This window comes from Phoca vitulina, unplaced genomic scaffold (genome assembly GCF_004348235.1).
Source record: "Phoca vitulina isolate PV1807 unplaced genomic scaffold, GSC_HSeal_1.0 scaffold99, whole genome shotgun sequence".
NCBI classification, from domain to species: Eukaryota; Metazoa; Chordata; class Mammalia; order Carnivora; family Phocidae; genus Phoca; species Phoca vitulina.
Window position 1 is genome coordinate 1,868,166 of NW_022589802.1, and position 12,432 is coordinate 1,880,597.

The window sequence follows — 12,432 nt, forward strand, 5'->3', positions numbered from 1 at the left end:
CTAAAAAAAGGCTTCCTTTCTATCTGTATCTTTTACCCCCAAAGAAAAGAATTTCCTGGATTGCCTCTTAACTTCCTGTCTCATTTTTGCATAAAGATCAAAGCAGGCCAAACCATGGAGTGGAACTGAGTCCCTATGATCTGAATGTCACATTTTGAGGGGTTTCTGACCTTTCTTGAAAAGCCCACTAAAGATGATTTGCTGTACAATAGATCTCTAGGACTGATTCATCTTGCAAAACTGAAACTTAGTACTTTTCACTAATATCTCCCCATTCCCTCCCCACCAGCCCCTGGCAACCACCATTCTACTCTCTGCTTCTATGAGTTTGACTATTTTAGATCCCACATATAAGGGAGATCCTATATAGTATTTGTCTTTCTCTGGTTTATTTCACTTAGCACAGTGTCCTCTAGGTTCATCAATGTGGTTGAAAATGGCAGGATTTCTTTCTTTTGTTAAGGCTGAATAATATTCCATTGTATGTATATACATTTTCTTATCCACCTATTGATGGATACTTAGATTGCTTCCATGTCTTGGCTATTGTGGATAATGCTACAATGAATTTTGGAGTGCAGATATCTTTTTGAAATCCTGATTTCAGTAACTTTGGACATATATTCCCAAAAGTAGGATTGCTGGCTCCTATGGTAATTCTATTTTTAATTTTTTGAAGAACCTCTATACTGTTTTCCAGAGTTACTGCACCAATTTACATTCCTACCAACAGTGCACAAGATTGTCTTTTCTCCACATCCTCATCAACACTTGTTATCTCTTGTCTTTTTGATAATAGCCTATCTAACAGGTATGAGGTAATATCTCATTGTGATTTTCATTTGTATTTCCCTGATGATTAGTGACGTTGAGCACCTTTTAATATACCTGTGTCCATTTGTATGCCTTCTTTGGAGTAATGTCTATTCAGGTCCTTTTCTCAATTAACAATATTAAATGGTATACTTAAAAATTTGCTCAGTGGGCAGATCTTATGTTAAGTGTTCTTGTCACACAAAACAATAACAACAATAATAATAAGAGGGTGGAAGGAAAGTTTTGGAGGGGACGGATATGTTTATGACATAGATTGTAGTGATGAGGATATTAGCCTGGGTATAGTCAGGCTGCTTTCTGCTATAGAAAAGCTTGAAGGGATCTTGAAATTTGAAGCAAGGTAAAGAGAAAGAAGAAAGGAAGAAGGGAAGACAGTATGACATGGGATGTCAGAGAGCAGTAGGATGTGTTTAAGAACGAATGAAAGCACAGCATAATCTGGCTTGTGAAGTACCCTGCCCTCACCAACATCTGCTTTCTCCTCTCTACTCTGTGCCTAGGTAGGATGGGCAAGAAGTATATGGGAAGGAAGAGAGAAAAGTTATATAAATCAGTTCCACTCTTAATCAGAAATCAGTGCCCTTTGCATCTTGCTTTGATAATCTATTGTGGTCTTATTTGCCATGTCCCCAGGACTGCTGGGTAGACATAAAGTAATTTCCCCTTGACATTACTCATAAAAGGCAGTATCTTGGAAATACTAATATAAGTGGAAAGAAGGAACACAATTTTCTTTATTAAACTTTCATGGAATCTTTTAAGTATCCAACACGAGGAACAGGTTTATCAGTCAAATACATTTTTTGTGTGTCAAATTCTTTGAATTATGAAATCCCCTTTATGCCTTAAAAATAAAAGGTGGATTTTTGGGATATTGCAGGCTAACTTGAGAATTAAGCTTTTGTCCTAGACAACATGGAAAATTTTATAAATATTGAAGGGATTAGTTAGATCTGCAAGGACACATGCCATCTAGTTCCTCTTACTGTTTAGATGGGAGAACTAAAAATAAGATGGATACGTATTTGTTGAAGAGCATACACTTGGTTTCTGCCATTTAGTCTAGAGTTCTTGCTAATACACACCTGAGCATGTTTGTTTTAATCAGCCTGCTTTGCACAATATCTAGTATTGCTCCTCTGATCATTTGTGAAGTGTTACACATTCACCAGGTTTAACAATTAACTAGGATTGGAGATGCTGGCCAGTTGGCCCCCTAGAACTCCAAGAGGATGGCATATATTGAATCTAGTATAACCAGGAGATATACTGATTAGCTAGAAATAACTCATCAGAGCTAGGCTCCAAAGAACTCTGAATTTCTGCTGTGTAGGTCCCATTTCTACATAGGAGGTTACTATCTAGGCCAAGGGAGGTTGAGGCTCAGAATTCTTTAAAGAAATCATAGGGGAAATCTTAGAATAGATTATTTAAGCAGACTAATGCAGGAAAATGAATATGTGGGCATGACAAATCATACCCCATTCAGATTTTCATTGAGGAGTCCATGCAGTCTCTCCTACATGTTGTTCCTATAAAGAAACCATGAGCTCTCTAGACTTAACCTCTGAGGTTTTTGATGTCCTCCATTACCTTTGTATTTTTTTTCCTGGCCAGTTGTGTGTGTGTGTGTGTGTGTGTGTGTGTGCGTGCACGCGCAAGTGTGTATATGTGTTCTCCAAGAGTCATCTCCTTCAACAAAGCTATAACAGTTGCTGTGAACAGCAGAGCCATCTTTTGTACCTGTTCATTATCAAGGTAAAGATATTCATCTCTCCTTTCCAGTGCAGTCTTTAAATTGGTTAACTCACTTGATAGCCTGCTGAGAATTATTTAATAAATAATTAAACTGCTATCAGGAGTGAATGAGTAGGACCTGGTGTTTTCAGCCTTCTTTGAGGAGGAGGGCTGGGTGAGAGAGCTCAGCTAAGGCAAATAATTATATTTGTTTTTCTAAAGGTGGTAAGGTGGAATTCAAATCTGATCTAAAAATCTGAATGCTGCTTTGAGAGGCTCTCTAGTTCATTTAATCCATCCCTTGTGTTCATAAAGACTTCAATCTCAGTATAAACAAAATCCCATTATTCTTAGGGGCACCCCATCGCTGGTGAATGGACATTCAGCTGTGTTTACCACCATTCATTTTAGCTTAATCTCATTTTCTGTTCTCCTTTCTTTTAGGTTAACAATTCATGCTGAGTGCCCCATGCATTTGGAAGATTTTCCTATGGATGTGCATGCCTGCCCACTGAAGTTTGGAAGCTGTACGTATTTTCTCACTTTCTGTTTACCTGATCTTCTTCCAAAAGAAACAGTATTTCCTGTTCTGCCCCCTAGTAGTTTCTAAAGCTGAAGCCTTGAATTCAGGGTGGTATGGGAGTGGGGAAGGGGAGTGGGGTTGAATAATACTAAGTGATCAGAAGGAGGAGACTTAGCTTTTAATAGATTTCTTTCTAGAAAGAAAACATTATCTCACCATTTCAGACTCATTTCTGTCATTAGATTGAAAGAATAACATCTGTTTCCTAAATTGTCCAGAAGATATAGCAAGTAAGCGCTAATATACTGTGATGAACACTGGGTGTTGTATGTAAGTGATGAATCACTGTATTGTAACACCTGAAACTAATGTTACACTGTATGTTAACTAATTGGAATTGAAATAAAAACTTGAGAATGAATGAATGAATAAAAAGACAGAGCTGATATGGAGTATCGTAGCAGCTTCCAAAGGACAAGATCCCCAAAAGAGAATGTGTTTTTATTTTTGAAATGCCTATTCTATTTGCATCTCATATAGTTCTATCTAATTCTCTACAGTAAATGGTAGATAGAAAGAGACTCTGGAGATTTTCTTATTTTTACAGAGTATTGCCTTTACCAGTAACTGTAAATCTGAAAGAGAAATGAGTAGATACATAGCCCATTTTCAAATAAATTCGAAAAATCAAAATTGAATAGAATTTGAGTGAGTTTTTAACTCTAAGAATTTTAGAGTAAGTTTCATATAGGGAGTCATGTGAGCAATATATCAAGGTCTGTGTTGATTGTGTCTAAATTAAATTTAGCTCTATATTTTCAAGTAGTGCATTTGAAAAGATCCAAATAATTACATGTGACATATTTTTTCAATCATTGCCAAATACTTATAAATTGTCTCTTATATGCCAGGCTCTATTGAAGGAGTTTGAAATACATCCATGAATAAAACAAAGACCATGTCTTTGTGGAGCTTATATTATAGAGGAGAGCATGATGGTGGAAAATAAAATAAACAACAGATTAAAAAGTAAAGTATAAAGTATGTTGTAAAGTGAAAATCACCATGGGAAAACATAAAAGTACTACAGAATAAGGGGAATCAGTCTTGTCTAGGTGGAAGATAGGTGTTGCCATTGAAATTTAAAATAGGGTAATCAGCATAGGTCTCTTTGAAAAAGTGACAATTGAGCAGAAATTTTAAGGAGGTAAAAGCATTAACAATACAGATATTAGAGGAAACTGTGCTCCAAGTAGAGGGAACATCCAGGGATAAGAAGCTAAGTCAGAAATGTGTCTGGCTTTTCCAAGGAAGATTAAAGTGTCCAGAATGGCTGGATACAGTAAAGGAGAAAGCACTAGGAAAGGATGAGATCAAAGAAGAGGCCAGGTCATCTAGAGTCTTGTAGGATATTAAAGGGCTTTGAATTTTACTGAGAGAAAATGAGGAGTGGTTGGAAAATTTGGAACAAAATGATTACATTATCTGGGGAGAGAGGAAAGATGGCAGAGGACTAGGGGACCCTATTTCAACTGGTCCCCGGAATTGAGCTGGATATCTACCAGACCACTCTGAGCACCCACGAAATCAGCCTGAGATGTAAGAAGATCTGGATCTCTACAAACAGAATATCGTAGGCAGTTGGTTTCGAGGTACAAAGCAGGGAGCAGTGATTCTATGGGCAGATATCAGAGGATAAATGGCAGCGGGAGGGTGCCTGGCCTTAGGGATCCTACACCGCTGGTGAGCGAAAGCCTCGCTAGCTGGGGACGGGGCACAGACTCACAGACCGGTAGCGGCTGGGAAAGGACTTTAGGGCAGCCCCCAGGGCAGAAACCCAGAGCAGCGGGGTCCCACGCGTGAACTGGGAGAGGCGGGCAATTTAAGCACAAAGGGCAGAGAAGTGCCCCGACCTGGAGGCAGGACTGGGAGCACTGTGGAGGGACGCACAACCCAGGATGCTGCAGTTTATAGCAGCACGGACTGAAACGGAGACAGTGTGGCCTGGAGAGCTCACTGAAGAACAGACTGCGATCTCTCTGCTCTGAGGCAGAGGGTTGGAAATGGTCTCTTCTGCTCTGACTCATGGAAGAGACACAGAAAGCCGCCAGGGTAAGCCGCCAGAGAACAAAAGCCCCCCAGACTGATTCCCACTGAGCCCATACCCCGCCACAGGGGGGCAGGGCAACTCCGCCCAAACAGGGTTGCCTGAGTAACAGCACGGCAGGCCCCTCCCCCAGAAGACAGGCTGGAAAAACAAGAGGCCAGCAACCCTAAGGTCCCTAGAAAACAGGTGCATCTTGCTTGGGTTCTGGTCAATAATTTGGACTCTATACATTCCCTCAACCACCCATCAACAGAATGACTAGGAGGAGGAGCCCCCAAAATAGAAAAGACTCAGAGATTATGACTTATGCTGCAGATTTACAAATGGATGCAGATATAACCAAGATGTCGGAGATGGAATTCAGGCTAGCAATTGTGAAGACAATAGCTAGAATGGAGAAATCAATTAATGGCAACATAGAGTCTCTAAGGGCAGAAATGACAGCTGAATTGACAGAACTTAAAAATGCTATCAATGAGATCCAATCCAATCTAGATAATCTAACAGCTAGGGTAAGTGAGGCAGAAGAATGAATAAGCGACCTGGAAGACAATATAATAGATAAAAAGGGAAAAGAGGAGGCCAGGGAAAAACAACTCAGAATCCATGAAAATAGAATCAGAGAAATAAGTGACACCATGAAGTGTTCCAATGTCAGAATAATTGGAATCCCGGAGGGAGTGGAGAGAGAGAGAGGACTAGAAGATGTATTTGAGCAAATCATAGCTGAGAACTTCCCTAATCTGGGAATGAAACAAACATTCGCATCCTAGAGGCAGAGAGGACCCCTCCCAATATCAAGGAAAACAGGCCAACACCCCGGCATGTAATAGTACAACTTGCAAATCTTAGAACGAAGGAAACCATCTTAAGGGCAGTTAGGGGGAAGAGATTCCTTACGTACAGAGGGAGGAACATCAGAATAACGTCAGAGAGACCTGGCAAGACATATTCAGGGCACTAAATGAGAAGAACATGCAGCCAAGAATACTTTATCCGGCAAGGCTTTCATTTAGAATGGATGGAGAGATGCAGAGCTTCCACGACTGGCAGAAACTGAAAGAATAAGTGACCACTAAGCTGGCCCTGCAAGAAATATTAAAGGGGGTTCTATAAAAGGAGAAAGACCCCAAGAGTGATATAAACAGAAATTTACAGGGACAATCTATAAAAACAACGTCTTCACAGGCAACATGATGACAATTAATTCATATCTTTCAATAATCACTCTCAACGTGAATGGCCTAAATGCTCCCATAAAACAGCACAGGGTTGCAGATTGGATAAAAAGACAGGACCCATCCATGTGCTGCCTACAAGAGACTCATTTTGAACCTAAAGATACATCCAGACTGAAAGTGAAGGGATGGAGATCCATCTTCCATGCCAGCGGACCTCAAAAGAAAGCTGGGGTAGCAATTCTAATATCAGACAAATTAGATTTTAAACTAAAGTCTGTAATTAGAGACACAGAAGGACACTATATCATTCTTAAAGGGTCTATCCAACAAGAAGATCTAATAATTGTAAATATCTATGCCCCCAACATGGGAGCAGCCATCTACATAAGCCAACTGTTAACCAAAATAAAGAGTCATATTGATAACAATACGTTAATTGTAGGAGACCTCAATACTCCACTCTCCGCAATGGACAGATCATCTAAGCAGAAAATCAACAAGGAAACAAGAGCTTTGAATGATACACTGGACCAGATGGACCTCATAGATATTTACAGAACATTCCACCCTAAAACAACAGAATACTCATTCTTCTCGAGTGCACATGGAACTTTCTCCAGAATAGACCACATACTGGGTCACAAATCAGGTCTCAACTGATACCAAAAGACTGAGATTACTTCCTGCATATTCTCAGACCACAATGCTTTAAAACTGGAACTCAATCACAAGAAAAAATTTGGCAGAAATTCAAACACTTGGAAGGTAAAGACCACTCTGCTCAAGAATGTTTGGGTCAACCAAGAAATCAAAGAAGAACTTAAACAATTCATGGAAATCAATGAGAATGAAAACACATCGGTCCAAAACCTATGGGATACCGCAAAGATGGTCCTAAGGGGAAATACATAGCCATCCAAGCCTCACTCAAAAAACTAGAAAAATCCCGAATTCACCAACTAACTCTACACCTTAAAGAACTAGAGAAAAAGCAACAAACGATGCCTAAGCCAAGCATTAGAAGAGAAATAATTAAAATTAGAGCAGAAATCAATGAATTAGAAACCAGAAACACAGTAGATCAGATCAACGAAACTAGAAGTTGGTTCTTTGAAAGAATTAATAAGATCGATAAACCACTGGCCAGACTTATCCAAAAGAAAAGAGAAAGGACCCAAATTAATAAAATTATGAATGAAAGGGGAGAGATCACAACTAACACCAAGGAAATAGAAACAATTATTAGAAATTATTATCAACAACTATATGCCAATAAACTGAGCAATCTGGATGAAATGGAGGCCTTCCTGGAAACCTATAAGCTGCCAAGATTGAAACAGGAAGAAATTGACAACCTGAATAGACCAATAACAAGTAACAAGATTGAAGCAGTGATCAAAAACCTCCCAAAAAACAAGAGTCCAGGGCCTGATGGATTCCCTGAGGAATTCTACCAAACATTCAAAGAAGAAATAATACCTATTCTCCTGAAGCTGTTTCAAAAAATAGAAACAGAAGGAAAACTTCCAAACTCATTCTATGAGGCCAGCATTACCTTAATCCCCAAACCAGGCAAAGACCCCATCAAAAAGGAGAATTTCAGACTGATATGCCTGATGAATATGGATTCCAAAATCCTCAACAAAATCCTAGCTAATAGGATCCAACAATACATTAAAAGGATCATCCACCATGACCAAGTGGGATTTATCCCTGGGATGCAAGGTTGGTTCAACATTCGCAAATCAATCAGTGTGATAGAACAGATTAATAAGAGGAGGGAGAAAAACCATATGGTCCTCTCAATTGATGCAGAGAAAGCATTTGACAAAATACAACATCCTTTCCTGATTAAAACTCTTCAGAGTATAGGGATAGAGGGAACATTCCTCAATTTCATAAAATCCATCTATGAAAAACCCACAGTGAATATCATCCTCAATGGGGAAAAGCTGAGAGCTTTTCCCTTAAGATCAGGAACACGTCAAGGATGCCCACTCTCGCCACTATTGTTCAACATAGTACTAGAAGTCCTAGCAACAGCAGTCAGACAACAAAAAGAAATAAAAGGGATTCAAATTGGCAAAGAAGAAGTCAAACTCTCTCTTTTTGCAGACGACATGATACTTATGTGGAAAACCCAAAAGACTCCCCCCTCCCCAAATTACTAGAACTCATCCAGCAATTCAGTAATGTGGCAGGATACAAAATCAACACACACAAATCATTTGCTTTCTTATACACTAACAACACAACTGTAGAAAGATAAATTAGAGAAACGATTCCATTTACAAGAGCACCAAAAACCATAAGATACCTCGGAATAAACCTAACCAAAGAGGTAAAGGATCTATACTCTAGGAACTATAGAACACTCACGAAAGAAATTGAAGAAGACACAAAAAGATGGAAAAATATTCCATGCCCATGGATTGGAAGAATAAACATTGTTAAAATGTGTATGCTACCCAGAGCAATCTATACCTTCAATGCCATCCCGATCAAAATTCCAATGACATTTTTCAAAGTGCTGGAACAAACAATCCTAAAATTTGTATGGAATCAGAAAAGATCCTGAATCGCCAAGGAAATGTTGAAAAAGAAAAACAAAGCTGGGGGCATCACGTTGCCCGGTTTCAAGGTATATTACAAAGCTGTGATCACCAAGACAGCATGGTACTGGCACAAAAGCAGACATATAGACCAGTGGAACAGAATGGAGAACCCAGATATGGACCCTCAACTCTATGGTCAAATAATCTTTGACAAAGCAGGAAAAAACATGCAATGGAAAAAAGACAGTCTCTTCAATAAATGGTGTTGGGAAAATTGGACAGCCACATGCAGAAGAATGAAACTCAACCATTCTCTAACACCATTCACAAAGATAAACTCAAAATGGGTGAATGACCTCAATATGAGACAGGAATCCATCAAAATCCTAGAGGAGAACATAGGCAGTAACCTCTTGGACATCGGCCACAGCAACTTCTTTCAAGATACATCTCCAAAAGCTAGTGAAACAAAAGCAAAAATGAACTTTTGGGACCTCATCAAGATAAAAAGCTTCTGCACAGCAAAGGAAACAGTCAACAAAACAAAGAGGCAACCCACAGAATGGCAGAAGATATTTGCAAATGACACTACGGATAAAGGGCTGGTATCCAAGATCTATAAAGAACTTCTCAAACTCAACACCCAAAAAACAAATAATCAAGTCAAAAAGTGGGCAGAAGATATGAAAAGACACTTCTCTGAAGAAGACATACAAATGTCTAACAGACACGTGGAAAAATGTTCATCATCATTAGCCATCAGGGAAATCCAAATCAAAACCACACTGAGATACCACCTTACACCAGTTAGAATGGCAAAAATGGACAGGGAAAGAAACAACAAATGTTGGAGAGGTTGTGGAGAAAGGGGAACCCTTTTACACTGTTGGTGGGAATGCAAGTTGGTACAGCCACTTTGGAAAACAGTGTGGAGGTTTCTCAAAAATTTAAAAATAGAGCTACCCTATGAGCCAGCAATTGCACTACTGGGTATTTACCCCAAAGACACAGATGTAGTGAAAAGAAAGGCCATATGCACCCCAATGTTCATAGCAGCAATGTCCGCAATAGCCAAACTGTGGAAAGAGCCGAGATGCCCTTCAACAGATGAATGGATAAAGAAGATGCGGTTCATATATACAATGGAATATTACTCAGCCATCAGAAAAGATGAATACCCAACTTTTACATCAACATGGATGGGACTGGAGGAGATTATGCTAAGTGAAATAAGTCAAGCAGAGAAAGTCAATTATCATATGGTTTCACTTATTTGTGGAACATAAGGAATAACATGGAGGACATTAGGAGAAGGAAGGGAAAAATGGGCGGGGGAAATTGGAGGGAGAGATGAACCATGAGAGACTATGGACCTGAGAAACAAACAGGGTTTTAGAGGGGAGGGGGGAGGAGGGATTGGTTAGCCCGGTGATGGGTATTAAGGAGGGCACGTACTACATGGAGCACTGGGTATTATACGAAAACAATGGATCGTGGATCACCACATCAAAAACTAATGATGTATTGTATGGTGACTAACATAACATAATAAAATTAAAAACTACAAAAAAAAATATAAATATGGGAAGAACAGAAGAAGGAAGTTCAGTTAAAAGTGTATTGCAATAGTTCAGGTGAGAAATGATAATGGCTCAGATTACAGTGATAGGAGCAAAAATAGTGAGAAAGACTATCTGTGGGTGAACAGTGCTCCCCTCATGAACAATTAGAAAACCTAGAACTGTAGCAGCAATGAAGATTGAAAGACAAAAATTCTGGAGAAAGGGTAGAACTTCTCATAGATGAATTTGTGACCTGCATCTTCTTCATTCATTGTGGTATTTGACAATTCTGGCCATTGATTGCAGGTTAAAATTCAAGTTTTGCCCTAAGCATAGGGCTGCTGCTAGATGATAGGGGGAAAAAAAGCAATAGTTTTCATGGTCACACAGAGCTAAAGTGATAAAAGTAGAGCTCTAGAAGGTCTCAAACTCTTGGCTAATATCCTTCTCAATACAATTGCTAAATTTTGAATATGCACAAATCATAAGGCTAAAAAAGAATATAAAAACCTCTGAAAAGTAAAACTGGCTTTCCTACAGTCTACCAATGGTATAAAAAAGAAGGTATGCCAGGCACTCAGTTTAAATCTCTAGAGAAGCTATGTCCTAGTTACAAGGGAGCAGCAGAGACATACCAAGTTTAACCCAAACTAGAATTCAATGCAGTCCCTTATGGGATTAAAGTAATAATTCTCCCACACTGTCTGTTTAGCAAAGGAAAGAATGAAGCCTTTCTGGTGGAAGTCAACATCATCTAAAAAGTTCTACAGATTATTATACAAAGTCTGCAATTCAATAAAAAAAATCATTAAGCATAACAATACACAGGACCATATGACTTAAAACCAAAATTTTAAAACAAAAAGAAATGGAATACAGAAATAGATTAACAGGTGACCCAGATATCAGAGTTTGTAGATAAGGGCTTTTAAAAACTATGGTTAATATGTTCAAGAAAAAAAAGAAAAGATGAATAAAAGAGATAAAAAAGAATTTCAACAGAAAATTGGAATCTATAAAGAAGAACAAATTAGAAATTACTTATGGAAAAATACACATCCAAAATTCAGAATTCAATGGATAGATTTTTTTCCATTTTTTAATTCAAATTCAATTAATTAACATATACTGTATTATTGGTTTCACAGGTAGAGGTAAGCAATTCACCAGTCTTATAAAATACCCAGTGCTCATTACATCACGTGCCCTCCTTAATATCTATCAACCCATCCCTCCCACCTCCCTCCCCTCCAGCAACCATGTTTTTTTCCTATAATTTAGTCTCTTATGGTTTGTCTCCCTCTCTGGCTTCATCTTGTTTTATTTTTTCCTCTCTTCCCCTGTGATCCTCTGTTTTGTTTCTTAAATTCCACATATGAGTGTGATCATATGATAATTGTCTTTCTCTGACTTATTTCACTTAGCATAATAACCTCTAGTTCCATCCGTCATTGCAAATGGCAAGATTTCATTCTTTTGATGGCTGAGTAATATTCCATTGTATATATCTATACCACTTCTTTTTTTTAAATTTTATTATGTTATGTTAATCACCATACATTACATCATTAGTTTTTGATGTAGTGTTCCATGATTCATTGTTTGTGTATAACACCCAGTGCTCTATTCAATACATGCCCTCTTTAATACCCATCACCAGGCTAACCCATCCCCCCACCCCCCTCCCCTCTAGAACCCTCAGTTTGTTTCTCAGAGTCCATAGTCTCTCATGGTTCGTCTCCCCCTCTGATTTCCCCCCCTTCATTTTTCCTTTCCTACTATCTTCTTCTTTTTTTTAAAACATATATTATTTATTTCAGAGGTACAGGACTGTGATTCAACAGTCTTACACAATTCACAGTGCTCACCATAGCACATACCCTCCCCAGTGTCTATCACCCAGCCCCCCCATCCTCCCACCCCCCAGCAC

The 12,432-nt window shown here is 38.8% G+C and overlaps 1 protein-coding gene across 2 annotated transcripts in view; it reads left to right on the forward strand.

Annotated features, from left to right (window-relative positions):
- GABRA3 (gamma-aminobutyric acid type A receptor subunit alpha3) overlaps positions 1-12,432 on the forward strand; it is a 352,889-nt gene that overhangs the window by 269,939 nt on the left and 70,518 nt on the right. For both annotated transcript variants that reach the window (XM_032397394.1, XM_032397393.1), the window contains exon 6: positions 3,019-3,101. In XM_032397394.1, coding sequence (XP_032253285.1) covers positions 3,019-3,101 — 83 coding nt within the window. The remainder of the gene's footprint in view (positions 1-3,018; positions 3,102-12,432) is intronic.